At 47.3% G+C, this 17,452-nt stretch overlaps 1 protein-coding gene across 2 annotated transcripts in view; it reads right to left on the bottom strand.

Moving 5' to 3' along the window:
• Window positions 1–17,452, bottom strand: part of SMTN (smoothelin) — a 188,172-nt gene that overhangs the window by 15,667 nt on the left and 155,053 nt on the right. For both annotated transcript variants that reach the window (XM_089652203.1, XM_089652204.1), the window contains exons 16-18: window positions 15,036–15,188; window positions 3,241–3,364; window positions 2,259–2,410 (exon numbers count right to left, since the gene is read on the bottom strand). In XM_089652203.1, the coding sequence (XP_089508329.1) occupies window positions 2,259–2,410; window positions 3,241–3,364; window positions 15,036–15,188 (429 nt within the window). The remainder of the gene's footprint in view (window positions 1–2,258; window positions 2,411–3,240; window positions 3,365–15,035; window positions 15,189–17,452) is intronic.

Raw genomic sequence — 17,452 nt, 5'->3', positions numbered from 1 at the left:
TTTTTAATAGAAACTGAGGAATACTGAGCTACTGAATAACACTGATAAGTGCACTCCATACTCTATTATTGCTTAAGGCTTGATTGGAGTGTCTGAATGCACATTGTCTCTGTAATCCTTAAGGACTGATTTGGGGAACACAAGTCTGAGCAATAACGTAGCTTTACTGCCCTCCCTCCTCTAGTTTACACATTTCACTGGACTGCTTGCAATTGGGATTGGCAGCAATATCACACAGCATCACTAGCAAAGTATATAGTCTAGAAGCTGCCAGCAGCAGAAAAGCCAATTGAATACAAGAAAAGTCATGTAGTTAGAGATCCAAAAGCAGCAGCAGTACAGGCCATGTGACAGAGCAGGCAAAGAGTGATGGCAGCGTGGACCTCCACTATTTACCACCCCCAGGGAACTGTACTATTTCATCCTCACATTAAGAACCTTTTTCAGCATTAGCACTTTGGAAAACATTTGAAACAAAGTCAATAAATTTCAGCAAATAGGAAATTTCCTACATTACTAACATTGAAATGATAACAGACATTAACACAATATCTATACCAAAGCAGCAAAAGTATACTGAAAGTGTGACTCCAAGCAATATAAAAAGTATTTCAGATATATTCATAAAAACATTCAATTTCAAAATACAGCAAGACCAATCTTTCAGCAGGTAAAACAGTTCACGTGTGTTTTGTAAATGTAACAGTTTGGCTGGAATCCCAGTTTGGCAGCCTTTATATTAGGATCAAGGGCAAAGGGCAAAGGGCACAGTCATAGTTACACAGCAGAATGCAATCTGCCAACCTAATGAATAGCCCCATCTCATTATTGGTCTCGGCTGTCCACATACCTTTATATATGTGAGCTGACCGATGCTCAGGGCTCTCTAAGGCTATGTTTACATGTGCAGCTGTCACTTGTGCGCCTCTGAACAACAATCTGCAATTGGATCATTTTTCACAGGCATTTGACAGGTTACCACCTCACTGCCTGTTTTAACCCCATAAATGCCACACCAACATGCTGTTGCTGTGCGGCCCCATTCACTTGAAAGGGTCACATTCAATAGCGGTACTGCCCCCAAACACGACAGGGGGGTACATTTTGCCATGGCTGTCAAGCAAAGCTTCACAGTCTCAGCATGTGTACACCCTGCCAACTGCCTTTAGAGAATTGGGGGGTTGTGACTCAACACATAAAAGTACAAATTTGATCTGAGTTTAGTTAGTGGCTTGTACTTGCAGATGTTTTGCTTGTTTTATGCTACAGACGTGCGGTACAAAGCCCTCCTGCTTTAAAACTGCGTTTGCTGCCTTGCTGAATAAAAGTCCTGTGCTTGGTTATATGCACCTATACAAGCCATTATTCTTGGGAGTGCCATACAAATTCAGCGCACTTCATCAACTATTCTACATACTATTGATCAGCCAAGTCCAGGCAGTGCTGAAATGCAAGTCAAGTTCATTAGCAGTTGTTAATTGTAAGCCCTTACTGACAGCACTTTAGGGATCCGTATGAATTAAACAACGTAGCTGGTGGCATGCCTTTAGGACCAGCAGCATGAAATGTATTAGAATAGTATGTGATGTCTGAATGCTATCACTACTGTCATAAAGCCTCAGTATGTAAATGTAATTCTGTCATAAGTCTCAGTATTCCAGACTGAGCATACGGAGGAAAAATGCATGATCAGGAATGGCTCTGAAATCTTACATTTTCTGGTACAATTTAAACTTAGCCCCTTGCCCCAATCCATTTACTGAGCTTTCCTACTGCTCAGAGGGGCTGCTCATCACATACAAAAGACCAAAACGGAACCTTTGTAGGGGAGCGACCAAATTTAACTTTAAGGCAGCAAAGAGGAGCAGCAATATGGGACTGGTCTTTTGTAGAGGAGGAAGCCTGCGGGAAAGGAGGATTTAGGAAAGTATGTCTTTCTATTCCAGTCACCTAGACAAAACAAACATTTCACCATGGTAGCAACACAGGGGTCTCAGTGCACAGGTAACTTTGATTCCAGCAAAAAGTTCAGCTTTAAGCCACCACATTTGCATAGCTATGACCACCAGTGGAGGACTGTGCATGTCATAGGTTTTTGGGAAAACCTTTTGATCATATACCAAGAAAAATGTTACTGTTCCTTCTTTTGGCAATGTGAGTTTCTGACAATTTTCTGCTAAAATCAAGATGCATAGATAATAAAAACAAAAAACAAAACCCCCAAAAAACAGAAGCTTGCCAAGAAAGCCAATACATACTCTGCAGCTGAGAAAGCCAGGTCAAAATTCTGTCTCCTGTTTTGTGGACTGAGTTGGTTGTAATCAAACGCCTCAGGGAAGAAGTTATGGACCAAGGCGCAGAAGGCCATTCCATCACTCCAGCTAGAAGAAAAGTTATGGATGTCCACATGCTAGAAAAGGAAGTGACAATGCTAGATTCTTATCAACTCAGTATTAATAAATGATGTTACATTTCATATAATATATCTGTGAGAATACATTTTATTTTAGTACAAATCCGCTGTACAACCTATACCACAGTGAAATGAAGAGTACCTGATACGCCCATTCTTAACCAGGGAGTGAATAAGTTGCTTAGTGGTTTCCGAGGTTATATCTCGCCTTGACTTTTGTAACTCCCTCCTCATTGGCCTAACAAATCGCAGGCTATCCCCTCTTCAGTCTATCATGAATGCTGCTGCTCATCCTCCTTACTAACCATTCTGTATCTGCCACCCCTCTCTGCCAATCCCTCCACTGGCTTCCCATTGCCCAACGGATAAAATTCAAAACATTAACAACAACATATAAAGTCATTTATAACTCTGCCCCAAATTACATCACCGATCTTGTCTCCAAATATCACCCAAACCATACTCTCTGCTCCTCGCACGACCTCCTGCTCACTAGCTCCCTTGTCTCCTCCTCCCATGCTCGTCTCAGGACTTCTCCAGAGCTTCCCCCATCCTCTGGAACTCTCTACCCCAATTTATCAGACTATTGCCTACTCTGCTCACTTTTTTTGAACTGCATACATGTACCAGTTAGGGAAAACTGTAGTGTTATTTATTTTATTGGCATGACAACCAGGTAATAACATTTTCAGTCTGAAAGGTCAGCAATGTCAGCCTGTATACATATCTTCATACATATTTTCCTGAAGTTAAAGCTACTTTATACAACAAAACGTTCTCCAGAAATGAGAAAAATGGAAACACACAAGATCTCTTAGAAGACGTACCTCATAACCTCGTGTCTTTGATTTGCACCAGTCTAACAACATTTGCTTGATACTGTTAGCATTAGGGACGCCAAATGCAGATGGCTTTGGAGTGGCAACTTTGGCAAAAGCAGGACTAGATGAGCTTAAAAGAAGAAAACAAAAAGGAAGAAAGAAAAGACACAAGGACATTATAATTCATTTTAAGTTGAAAATCTTTAGAATTCCACAATTTACCTGAGCATTAAATTGTATTTAAACCCAAGAGCAAAAATGTATATATTGCAGCTCACTAATCTTTAGATGTAGAGGCTGCATTCATTTTCTCTTTTCCAAACTTTTGTTCCTTTACTTACATCTGGTGATCCTGTCAGTAACACACTTCATGTCCTAGGATGACAATGATCACTCACTGCCCTGTGTCCACGCAGGGACAAAAGTAGTCACCCTGGGACTGGAAATGTTTTAAAAATGATAGAAAACCTCCCCATCTCCATTACAATGGGTGGAAGAGTTATGCAGTCCACAGAGTACTGGACGTGGCTGATAACACTGCAGAGTGCACAGAACAGCACAGTTTGTTTTTTTTTTTTTGCATGTATCGAAAAACAAATGCATCAATTATAGTAATTTCTTGAAACAAACAAAATGCTTCAACATCCCCATCAACGACAACACACCGGCTACTTCCTAATTCCTCCACCTAACCTCCTCCTTCGCGCTCACACAGCACACTCAATCCTCCACCCACTTCGGAGGGAACACCCTGGACCTTGTCTTCTCCCACCTCTGTACCCTCAACCAGTTCTGGAACACCCCCTTCCCTCTCTCCGACCACCACCTCATCACCTTCTCCATCTCCCCTTCCCCCAACTCCCCCCCTCAAAAACGCCAAACCATCACCAGCCGCAACCTCCGCAACCTGAACCCGGCCCCCCTCCACTCTGCCGCCGACTGCCTACACGACAGCATCCTCCCACTGTCATGTCCTGACCTAGCCACCACCTTGTACAATGACTCACTGTCAGCTGCCCTAGACTCTCTGGCACCCCTTGTCACGACCCGCGGTCGCCGCCACCAACAGGCGACAATCGCACAGCCGCGACTAACAGTAATACGTCACGCCCACGGCGTCAGACCCCAGACCTTCTCACCAAACTCGTGACCGAAGGGCCGGCCGATCCAAAACCGCGGTGTGACGCGCGTAACAAGGCCCCACCCAGCTGCACCCTACACAGCGATTGCCCAGCTAATGGACTACAATCGGTGCCTGCAGCCTGGATGCGCTTGTTACTGGGTCAGGTTAGTTACGCAACTAACCCTCTACTGCCACCACCACTTTTGTCGGAGACTGGGAAACTCCCGTTACTAAATATACACTATAATGATTGAAATATTGGTCTATATAGCACGGCCCGCGGACCTTGCTATACAGAGATATACAAACAGTAGCGTCTCTTCAAAGGCAGGGATTCGTGAATTGCAAGTAAGCGCTTAGAAACAGTTTAACACTTTCAGAAAGAAAGATTTATTACTAAAAGCGTTGGATGCAAAATAAATATGTACAAAGAGATATCACAAAAATATATATATGTATACAAAGACACAGCAAACATAGAATAGCGGGAAAATACAGGATAAGTTACTTGCCTTGCCTGGTTTTAGCAAATTCAAGTTGTGAGCAGAAAGCTTCTTTGATCTCCCCTTGTTACGATGTTGCTGGGAGATCCCTGTGTGTGTGTGTGTCAGAGTTTCTCTAACTCACTTAAAAGTCTTAAAGGCCAAAAGGGGAGGGGGGGCTCTGACTTGGGAGTGGTCATTGGGGAACTCTACACTAAATTACTAGCTTCATATCCCGTGATATGAACCATACAGTTGACCTGAGGACTGGGCACTTATTCTGGTCCGTTTGATAATGAGTGGGCTTACATAGTTTTGGGTGATAAAAATGACACCTCTGCCGACTGGCTGGCTCCACTTCTCATGTCTTCCTGGTTGTTTCACACCATTTGCCAGGAGATAAAGTCTGCCTCACAGGAATGCAGGGGGGATGTGAGGATTCCAGGAAGACCTCAAATACACAGACAGAACACGAAAACGAGGGTTGAGGGGGAACTCCGCTCCAATTCTGATGAGCAAGTTTGCCACACCTCCCCCTTAAGTGGTTGCCAAGGAGTGAGCTACAAGTTCCCTCCTGACGCAACCGACTTCTGCTGGCTCGACCTGCCGTGATAACCCATCCGCGTTGCCATGGGTGCTGCCCTTCTTATGCTGTATGGTGAAATCGTATTGCTGGAGAGTTAGGCTCCACCGGAGTAGTTTGCCATTCTCCCCAGCCACACGATTTAGCCAGCTCAGGGGATTGTGATCAGTGATCACGGTGAAGTGCCGCCCATACAGGTACATTTGTAGTTTCTGGAGAGCCCACACGATCGCCAGGCACTCTTTCTCGATCGTGGCGTATGCTACCTCCCTCGGGAGCAGCTTCCGGCTCAGGTAGAGGATGGGATGTTCCTCTCCTGAACCATCAACCTGGCTCAGGACGGCACCCAATCCATATGCAGAGGCATCCGTCTGCACTAGGAAACGACGGGTGAAGTCTGGAGCCTGTAGCACAGGGGCGCTGGCCAGCGCCTCCTTCAAGGCCTGGAAGGCCTTCTCACACTCGGGTGTCCACGACACCTCCTTGGGCAGTTTCTTCTTGGTCAGGTCAGTCAAGGGTTTCGCCAGGCTACTATAGTTACCTACAAACTTCCGATAGTAGCCAGCTGTCCCCAGGAATGACATGACCTGCTTCTTGGTTTGTGGGGTAGGCCAGGCCAGGATGGCCTCCACCTTCCCTTTTTCAGGCCTCAGGGTGCCTCCTCCTACCTGGTGTCCCAAATACTGGACATCTGTCATGCCTATCTGACACTTGCTGGGTTTGACTGTCAGATTGGCGGCTGTCAGTCTGTCCAGAACTTGTGACAGATGCCCCAGATGTTCTTCCCAGGTGGGACTGAACACGGCGATGTCGTCCAGGTAGGCTACTGCGCACTGTTCCAGCCCCTCCAATAGGTCGTTCATGACCCTCTGGAAGGTGGCTGGGGCATTCTTCATCCCAAAGGGCATGACCGTGAATTCGAACAAGCCGAATGGGGTGATGAAGGCCGACTTTTCCCGGGCCTCGGGCGCTAGAGGAATTTGCCAGTACCCCCTGCTCAGATCCATGATCGTGAGATAGCGGGCCGCCGCCAGCCTATCCAACAATTCATCGATCCGGGGCATGGGGTAGGCATCTGCAGCGGTGATGGCGTTCAGCTTCCGATAGTCCACACAGAACCTGGTCGTCCGGTCCTTTTTGGGGACCAGGACTACAGGGGACGCCCAGGCGCTGTGAGACTTCTGAATCACCCCCAACTGCAGCATTTCCTCCACCTCCCTCTTCATATCTGCCAGCACCTCTAACGAGACGCGATAGGCGGATTGTCTAATAGGAGGATGGGCCCCTGTGTCTACTTTGTGGGTAGCAAGATGAGTTCTCCCAGGCTTCCCAGTAAACCTACCCCCATGTACTGCCAGCACTCTCTCCAGCCCAGGTACCTGAGTGGGGGTAAGGAGCGGGTTGATCGGGAGGGCTGACTCCCCTTCCCTAGTGTCTGCGAGTAGGTCCAGGAGGGGGTCAGACTCCTCAGTCTCCTGTTGGCTGCAGACTGGCATGACATAGGCCGTACGTTCGTGGTGAGCCTTGATCATATTAACATGGAAGGCCTTCTGCCGTCTGCTTCCTTCGCCTAACCTAACCAGATAGGTCACATTGTTCAGGCGCTGGGTGATAGGGTACGGGCCTTCCCAGGCAGCCTGCAGTTTGTTCTGCCGCAAGGGTAGCAGAACATACACCTGCTGCCCAACGTTGTATGTCCGCTCCCTGGCATTACGGTCATACCAACGTTTCTGCCTGGTCTGGGCCTGGGCCATGTTTTCTCGTACCAACCCCACCAGCATCTCCATTTTATCCCGGAACCTGAGCACGTAATCCACCACGGAGACCTCTGGGTCCGCAATCTTGCCCTCCCGGATTAGGTCCAGAGGCCCTCTCACCCTCCGCCCGTACAGAAGTTCAAAGGGCGAAAACCCGGTGGACTCCTGAGGCACCTCTCTGTAAGCGAATAACAGATGAGGCAAATATCGTTCCCAGTCCTTGCCCTGGGACTCCACAAAGGTGCGCAACATTTGTTTCAATGTGCCATTGAAACGTTCGCACAAGCCATTCGTTTGTGGATGGTAAGGACTGGCCATGATATGCGTCATCTGTATCTTCTGACAGAGAGCTTTCATCAGGTCGGACACAAACTGGGGCCCCTGATCACTAATAAGCTCGGCCGGAAACCCCACTCTGGTGAAGATTCCCAGCAGAGCATCCGCAACCTTGTCCGACCGGAGGGAGGAGAGAGCCACAGCTTCCGGATACCGGGTGGCATAGTCGACCACTGTCAAGATATAACGTTTGCCTGAGCTGCTAGGAATGGCTAGAGGCCCCACGATGTCTACTGCCACCCTCTTAAAAGGTTCGTCAATCACAGGCAAAGGTTGTAATGGGGCCCTGTGCACCTCTCCTGCCTTGCCAACTCGCTGACAGGTACCACAGGACCGACAGTAATCCGCTATGTCCGCGAACATAGTGGGCCAAAAGAATTTATGGATCAATCGGGCTCGCGTCCTCGTGATGCCCAGGTGCCCGGCCAGAGGAATCTCATGAGCCACCTTCAGCAGCTGTCCCCGACAGGGATGAGGCACGACAAGCTGTCGTCTACCAATGTCAGTCCCCCTTCCCTCAGTGGGCAGCCCCTCCCTATATAGTCTGCCTTGCTCCCAGTAGACCTTTTGTTTAGCATTCTCCGCAGGGGGGCCATTAGCCAGATTCCTGAGCTGCTCCAGGGTCTGGTCTGTCAGTAAGGCAGCCTCAAATGTGGAACTACAGGTCCCAGCCAGCGGTCCTGTAGCAAACAATGACAGCTGCTGAGACTCCCTGGAGGCAGAGTCCACTGGGTCAGAACAAGGGGAGGGGTCAGGGACATCCTCCTGCTGTTCTGAGACCAGAGTCTGTGCCTCAGCTACCCGAGCTGCACTGCGGGTGACCACTAAGGTGAGGGATGCCTCATTAGTATCATCAGAACCATCAACATTACTGACCTTATTAATGACATTACTAATGATATTACCGACATTAACATCAACATTACAGGCATTTGCAACATCATTGTCCTCATCATTTTCAACAGTTACTTGTCTACTGTCCATGTCACCTGAGTTCGTTACCTTCCCCAACAAGGGGATTTCTTCTCCCTCTCCAGCTAATGGAGAATCTTGCCACCCCGCTCCCTTCCCAGCCCCCTCCCTCTGTCCATCCACAGGCTGCCCAGACATTAGTTCAATATCTGCACACTGTACCTTGGTAGGTCCCGAGAGTTCCAGGGGGGCATCCGGAGAGTCCTTAGCAGGGGCATAATAGGCGATAAGGGTGCCCAGATCGGCCCCCAATAGGACAGCTGTGGGAATATCATCAGAGACTCCTACCTGCCTCATCCCCCTCCCTGCACCCCAGTCGATGAACACATATGCCTGGGGTATGCGGGAACGGGTTCCCCCCACTCCGGTGAGGGTCAGGAACTTCTCGGGGATGATGTCTGTGTCCTCTATCACCTCGGGTCGGACTAAGGTGACTTCAGCTCCAGTGTCACGTAAGCCTGTTACGGTCCGGTTGCCGACGATGACCGGCTGTAGGTTGATGCTGGGTCCCCGAGGTTTTCTACTGACCAGCAGCACGGAGGAAGAGTTGCGGGCTGGCTGGCCCGATGATGTCATCTTCTTCTGCTCAGGACACTGGGTCCTGAGATGTCCGGCTTTCCCACAGGCGAAACATCTGCGGGTGTCAGTCAGGAATGGCTTGGCTCCAAGCGCTGCAGGGTTGGGCGGAGGTGAAGCTTGACTCACCGAAGTGGGAGAGGTTGCTAGGGATGATTTCCCCCCTTTCCAGCTGTTTGGAGGAGCCTTGCGAGGTTCAGGCACTCGCGTGTGGACGAAGGTATCGGCCAGATCTGCTGCAGCTGTAGTAGATGCTGGCTCCCTCTCCAAGACGAACTGTCTGACGTCTGCTGGGCAAATGTGCAGGAGTTGATCTCGGATCATGAGATCCTCCAAAGATTCATAAGAATCAACTTTCAGTCCCTTAGTCCACTGTCGGAATGTGGTGCGTAAGCGACTTGCCACATCCGTGTAAGAGTCCCCAGGTCCTTTCTGCATGGACCTGAACCGCTTGCGGTACACTTCCGGGGTCATCTGGTACTTCCGGATAATGGCATTTTTTAAACGTTCATAGTCATCATCTTGCCCCTCTGGCAATTCAACAAACGCTTCCAGGGCCTTGCCTTGTAGCCCTGGTGTCAGGTACCGAACCCATTGAGCTTGGGGCACATGGTACTGACGGCACGTTTTTTCAAAGGACAGTAAGTACGTGTCAATGTCACTGTCCTTTTCCATTGCGGGAAACTTGGCTGCGCCCACGGAAAGAGTGCCGTCCCTGTGATCTAGGGACCCGAGGTTCTGACCCGGTCGCTGCTGGAGCCTTGCCATCTCCATCTCGTGCCGACGATCAGCTTCCCTCTGCACCGCCTCTCTCTCAGCTTGGCGTTCCGCAGTTTCTCTGTCAGCTGCTGCTTGGCGCTCTGCAGTTTCTCTGTCAGCCCGGCGTTCCGCAGCTTCTCTGTCAGCCGCTGCTTGGCGTTCCATGAACCGCAGGTATGCCTCCAAATCTGTCTCCAGGAGGCGTTTTAGGGCCTCCTGCATCTGAGAAGAGTCTCTGCTGGTTACCGGCACCACGTGGCTAGCGCACTCAGGCGGTGGTGTGACGTTAACCTTTGGTGATCCTCCAGTGTCAGTCTCTGTATGCCCATCCTGTGAGGCCGTCTCTGAGCCACTGGCAATGTGGGTAATGGGAACCTCTCCATGTTCAAGTTCCCCCGAGTTCTGATTTGCTCGGATATCATACTCCACTAGATCACTAATCAAATCTTCACGAGTTTTGCGACCGACGTCCAATCCTCGTGAGGCACATTCAACTTTCAAATCAGCTTTGCTCATTTTCTCGTAATCTGCTTCACCAGGCATATTTGCAAGCAAAGATAGAAGAAAAACGTAGGAAAAGAAGGAGCTGTTGCTATGTGTCTCTCTATACACACATATATATAAAATAAAATATGCACCGCTTGTTTTCTAAGGACTGTTTCCACAAAGGTTACAATCCTTCAGTGCAGAGCCAACTTTTAACACTGCACTGAAGCTCTTACTGCAATTATCCCACGTACGCTGCCAACAATATGTCACGACCCGCGGTCGCCGCCACCAACAGGCGACAATCGCACAGCCGCGACTAACAGTAATACGTCACGCCCACGGCGTCAGACCCCAGACCTTCTCACCAAACTCGTGACCGAAGGGCCGGCCGATCCAAAACCGCGGTGTGACGCGCGTAACAAGGCCCCACCCAGCTGCACCCTACACAGCGATTGCCCAGCTAATGGACTACAATCGGTGCCTGCAGCCTGGATGCGCTTGTTACTGGGTCAGGTTAGTTACGCAACTAACCCTCTACTGCCACCACCACTTTTGTCGGAGACTGGGAAACTCCCGTTACTAAATATACACTATAATGATTGAAATATTGGTCTATATAGCACGGCCCGCGGACCTTGCTATACAGAGATATACAAACAGTAGCGTCTCTTCAAAGGCAGGGATTCGTGAATTGCAAGTAAGCGCTTAGAAACAGTTTAACACTTTCAGAAAGAAAGATTTATTACTAAAAGCGTTGGATGCAAAATAAATATGTACAAAGAGATATCACAAAAATATATATATGTATACAAAGACACAGCAAACATAGAATAGCGGGAAAATACAGGATAAGTTACTTGCCTTGCCTGGTTTTAGCAAATTCAAGTTGTGAGCAGAAAGCTTCTTTGATCTCCCCTTGTTACGATGTTGCTGGGAGATCCCTGTGTGTGTGTGTGTCAGAGTTTCTCTAACTCACTTAAAAGTCTTAAAGGCCAAAAGGGGAGGGGGGGCTCTGACTTGGGAGTGGTCATTGGGGAACTCTACACTAAATTACTAGCTTCATATCCCGTGATATGAACCATACAGTTGACCTGAGGACTGGGCACTTATTCTGGTCCGTTTGATAATGAGTGGGCTTACATAGTTTTGGGTGATAAAAATGACACCTCTGCCGACTGGCTGGCTCCACTTCTCATGTCTTCCTGGTTGTTTCACACCATTTGCCAGGAGATAAAGTCTGCCTCACAGGAATGCAGGGGGGATGTGAGGATTCCAGGAAGACCTCAAATACACAGACAGAACACGAAAACGAGGGTTGAGGGGGAACTCCGCTCCAATTCTGATGAGCAAGTTTGCCACACCCCTAACCACACGCATCATCAAACCCAGACCGCTTCAACCCTGGCAGACCGACAGCACTAAATGCCTCAAACGTCGCAGTCGCGCACTGGAGAGACTGTGGCGCAAAACCAGGTCCCCTCATACTTTCTCCCTCTACAAATCTGCATTTCTTATCTACACCTCCTCCCTCCACGCCGCCAAGCAGGCCTACTTTGTTAACCTAATAAACACCCTCTCCTCCTGCCCCCGCCGACTCTTCTCCACCTTCAACTCCCTGCTCTCACCCCCCCCTCCTCCACTCAGTACCTCTCTCACCGCCCACGAGATTGCCACCCATTTCCACAACAAGATTGACGCTATCCGTAAGGACATCGTCAACTTGCAATCTACCTCCCCACCTAGCCTCCTCACCCCCGTCACCCCTTCATCTCCCCCCTCCTCTGCCCTCACAACCGCACTGCCCCCCTCCTCTCCCAATGCCCCGCCCACCATAACCCCCCCCGCACTGCACTCCCTCAGCCCTGTCACTACTGAGGAAGTCGCCAAAGTCCTCTCAGAAGCCCGCCTCACTACCTGCCCCCTGGACCCTATCCCCTCTCAACTCCTCCGGTCACCCCCCTCTTCCCTCATCCGCTCCCTCACCCACATCTTCAATCTCTCCCTCTCTACTGGCGTATTCCCCTCCCCCCTAAAGCACGCGCATATCACCCCCATTCTCAAAAAGCCCTCCCTGGATCCCGCGGACCCTAACAACCTCAGACCCATCTCCCTGCTGCCACTCACCTCCAAGCTCCTTGAACGCATAGTCTACGATCGCCTAAGCGCCCACCTTACAGACAATAACCTCCTTGACCCTCTACAGTCCGGCTTCCGTCCCCTACACTCCACTGAAACTGCCCTCCTCAAAATCACTAACGACCTACTCAACGCCAAAGCCAAGGGCGCCTACTCTGTCCTCCTTCTCCTGGACCTCTCTGCGGCCTTCGACACAGTTGACCACCCCCTCCTCCTTAATAAACTACTCTCCCTTGGCATCAGAGACACCGCTCTCTCCTGGTTCTCATCCTACCTATCCCGACGCTCCTTCAGTGTCACCTACAATGGTGCCACCTCCCCCTCCCTCCCCCTCTCTGTTGGGGTCCCCCAAGGCTCTGTCCTTGGACCCCTTCTCTTCTCCATCTACACCTCCTCCCTGGGCAAACTCGTACAATCTCACGGCTTCAACTATCACCTCTACGCTGACGACACCCAAATCTACCTCTCCACCCCTCACCTCACCCCCACTATCTCCGCCCGCATCACTCACCTCCTAAATGACATCTCAGACTGGATGTCGCTACATTTCCTCAAGCTCAACCTCTCCAAAACCGAGCTCCTCATCTTTCCCCCTGCCAACACCCCCCCCCCCCCCATCCTATCCATCATCACCAACAACTCCACTATCACTCCCGCCCCGCAAGCCAAAGTCCTTGGCGTCATTCTTCACGCGAACCTCTCCCTCCAACCGCATGTCAAATCACTCACAAACACATGCAGGCTCCATCTTCGCAACATTGCCAAGATACGCTCCTTCCTCACCCCAGACACCACCAAACTTCTAGTACACTCCCTCATCATCTCACGCCTTGACTACTGCAACTCCCTCCTCACTGGCCTACCCAAGTGCAGGCTCTCCCCGCTCCAGACCATCCTGAACTCAGCTGCCAGACTCATCCACCTCACCACCCGCTCCACCTCTGCCATCCCCCTCTGCCTCTCCCTCCACTGGCTCCCGATTGCCCAACGCATCAAATTTAAACTCCTAACCCTGACCTACAAAGCCGTTCACAACACTGCCCCTGACTACCTCACCAACCTGATCACCAAGTACCACCCTACCCGTACCCTTCGCTCCTCACAGGACCTCCTTCTATCCTGCTCCCTGGTCTCCTCCTCCCATGCACGACTGCAGGACTTCTCCAGGTCCTCCCCCATCCTCTGGAACTCACTGCCCCAATTCATCAGACTGTCGCCTTCCCTATTCACATTCAGGCGTTCCCTCAAAACCCATCTCTTCAGGGAAGCCTACCCCACCCTCACCTAACGGCCATCCTCCCTCATTCCTCCCACCACTTCATCCCCCTCAGCCACTTCCTACTGTACCTTTACCCCCTCCCTCCTAGATTGTAAGCTCGAAAGAGTAGGGCCCTCTTACCCCTCGTACGTTGTTTGTTGTTGTTGTACTGTGCCATGTATTGTCCCCCCTATTGTACAGCGCTGAGCAAACCCTTTGGCGCTATATAAACTCATAGTAATAATAATAATAATAATAATAATATATATAACAGGCCAAAAGGCTGCATTAAAAAAAAAAAAGAAAAAAAGGAGTTCATTGTTAGGGTTTACATAAGTAAATTAGGTTTCTATTCATTCCATCCCACTTAAAATGAAACCATGTCGGGGTACAAAAAAAATAAAATCCCTTTATACGTGCAGCTGTATATATTAGTGGCTTTTACATCCACAGCAAAATAAAATTCCACTGCAGATTTCTGTTGCTTGCTTTGCTTCACCATGTGAAAAATGAGCATCTATCAAGATCTGTATACTTACATCCAGCAGACAGCTAAAAGCAGCTAAAAAGGTAAAAGTAAACAGTCAGCATCTAATGCACATAGGGGGCCCAAATAAAGCAGGCTAGATGCTCAGCCAGACCATGAAAAGACAGACTCCTGCTTTACTGGTGACTTCAAATAAAATCCAGATATCCGACAGCAAGACAGGAGGAAAACCATGAAGTTTCCATACTGTCATACAACGCACAAATTACAATCTCTGCAAATGGCATTTTCAGAATACGGAAAAAAATGGCCTTTTATATAATAGATCATGAATTTAAAGCTTTACTCACACTTTCTAACAAATCTGTATTTAAGAAAGGTCAGCCAGTGAAAAATACAACATAAATAGAGTACACATTTTAATTATTTTCTTCTGCTGCAATTTTACAGGGACTTTGGAAAATTCCCATAGACATAAATTTCCACTCTGAGAAAAAGAGATCAGAAATAGCACGTACAACATTGATAATACCGCTGCTGTTCCATAGAATAATAAATAGAAAAAAAAAACAGGCAAAAACGGGAGAGATTTTAAAAGCAATGACTTTTCAGTGGAGGACGGAGTTAAAATAATCACTTGCGATGACTCCAGTGAAAATTTCACCATCTTAGTTCCCAGTTCTGTTCACATATACCTAGAAGGGTCACTCTTACTGCTACTTTTCCCATTACATAAAGTAAATCGTAAACCCAACAGAAATAGAAGACTGGGAACCCTTAATAACTGCTATGGCAGGTGTTCAAACTCAGGAGCTGTGCCAAGGATAATATAAAAGTGCATACCTTCCACTGTCCTTCCCCAGTTTCTCAATCATGGCTTTGCGAGCTTGTGAGGCTGGTGTTTTAGGAAGGTTTTGGGCTTTCATGAGCTCCTTCTTCCTTTCCGCCTGTCTCCTCTCCAAGGCTGCCACGCCATCATCCTCTCGATCAAATACACTGCAGACAATAAAAAAAGTAAAACAGAATTATGCCAACATACCCTGGAATTTATAGTAGTGGAAGGTTATTGAAACCAATTTTTAGTGCTAAAACAGATTTATGGAGTATATAACTGTTCTTCTCAACACTAATGGACACGTGACCAAAGGCTTTGGTATTACAGAATGTGACCTTTGATTGAGGGAAAAAAAAAAAAAAATCAAACATTTGGCCAATCCTTCCCCCTTTGGAAGAGATCAGTCCCAGTCTTCTTGTTTTTCTCCCATTCCCATTGACAGCAAGTGGGATAGTGCTCTGATAGAGATGTTCTGATGGTAGGATTCGCCTGTCAGTGCAGGGACCACGTGATCACGGCGTCCGGGGATGACGTCAACACGGTGTGCGAGAGATGGAGGGGAGGAACCAGTGTAGGACCACAAGCTGAAGTGAAGACCAATCACCAGGACAACATGTTTCGAACACATGCACCTTTTGAAGTCCAGGATAGACAAGGTTATCTTCCATTTTATAGGAGGCAGGCCCGGCACAGAGGCCGGCTCAAGAGAGTACAGGGGGAGGAGACACAGACAGAGCGGACGGCTCGTCTCACCGATACCATTAATAGCAATGATAACTACAGAGCAATTTATACATAGAAAAATAAATGAATGCCAGAATAAAAGGTGAAAAAGTGACAATATAAAATTATTCTACATAAACGTATATGCAGAGAGAGCGACTTCCTTAATATAAATAAAAGGTATATGCTATCCTGTAATGGAATTATATATATATCATGAGGGATACTGCATAAAAAAATTTTAATGTAGTTTTTCATGTAAAAAAGACTGTATGTAGAAGAGACTAAGTGTATAAATAATTAATTGCAAATCGGTTAATAAATTGATTGGTTAACTGATGAAGCGTCGAATATCATAAACTGTGCTCCTAGGGTCAGAAATGTGAGACCTACCATACTTTGATAATAGAACAGGCATCTTCAAATGTAAGAAAAAACGCTGCCTTACATGTCAGTTGATTACGCATGGTAGGTCTCACATCTCTTACCCTAGGGGTACAGTTTATGATATTTGACACTTCACTTGTGCCACAGACCATGTTATCTATGTTTTGACTTTTCCTTGCAAATTCTTATATGTGGGCCGCACCATATGTCCTCTACGCAATCGCGTGGGGGAACACAGGAGACTCATTAAAGAGGGATGTGATAAACACCGCATCCCCAGGCATATTTTACATTATCACAATAAGAATTTCAGTTTTCTAGAGGTAATGGCCACTGAACACATAGTGAAAGGGACTCTCATGGATAATGAGAGGTTGGCTCTCCTGTGCAAAAGGGAGACTTTGTGGATCTTCAAGTTTGGATCCATGGCAGAAAAAGGTCTTAATGAAGATTTGGAAGTCCACAGTATCATTTAGTACTGTATTTTTCTGCACATATACTAGTAGTGGACTACTGGTGCAGACATTACTTATTTTTCTTCACTTTTTATCTGTTTGCTCCTTTTTTAAAAGAAGTTTTTTTTTTCCGTTTTACACTATCTCTGTTTATAGACCTACTGTATTTACTATTATTACCATTACGATTTCATTGTAATTCATATTTCCATTACCACTATTAGGTCAAGCTATTAAGCATGTTTTAAACAATTAGAATTTTAAATATATATTACTGCATTTATCATTGTATTTTAATCTGATGTCATGAGAGTAATGTTGCTATTAACTCAACATTTTTTATTATTTTTTTTTAATTTTTTTATTATTTTTTTCTTATTGATTAACCAGTCAATTTATTAACAGATTTGCAATGAAATATTTATACACTTAGTCTCTTCTACATACAGTCTTTTTTTACATGAAAAACTACATAACATTTTTTTAGGCGGTATCCCTCATAATATGTATATAATTTTATATAATGTTATGTAGAACATTCCAAACAGGATAGCATATACCTTTTATTTATATTAAGGAAGTCGCTCTCTCTGCATATAAGTTTATGTAGAATAATTTTATATTGTCACTTTTTTCACCCTTTATTCTGGCATTCATTAATTTCTATGTATAAATTGCTCCGTGGTTATCATCGCCATTAATGGTATAGGTGGGACGAGCCGTCCGCTTTGTCCGCGTCTCCTCCCTCTGTACTCTCTTGAGCCGGCCTTTGTGCCGGGCCTGCCCCCTATAAAATGGGCGATAACCTTGTCTATCCTGGACTTGAAAAGGCCCATGTGCACAAAACATGTTGTCCTGGT

This window comes from Staurois parvus, unplaced genomic scaffold (assembly GCF_062004578.1).
Source record: "Staurois parvus isolate SC_StPar_1 unplaced genomic scaffold, SC_StPar_1.0 ptg000673l, whole genome shotgun sequence".
Lineage (NCBI taxonomy): Eukaryota > Metazoa > Chordata > Amphibia > Anura > Ranidae > Staurois > Staurois parvus.
The sequence above is the reverse complement of the archived record's forward strand: the minus strand, read 5'-3'. Positions and strand labels throughout refer to the sequence as shown.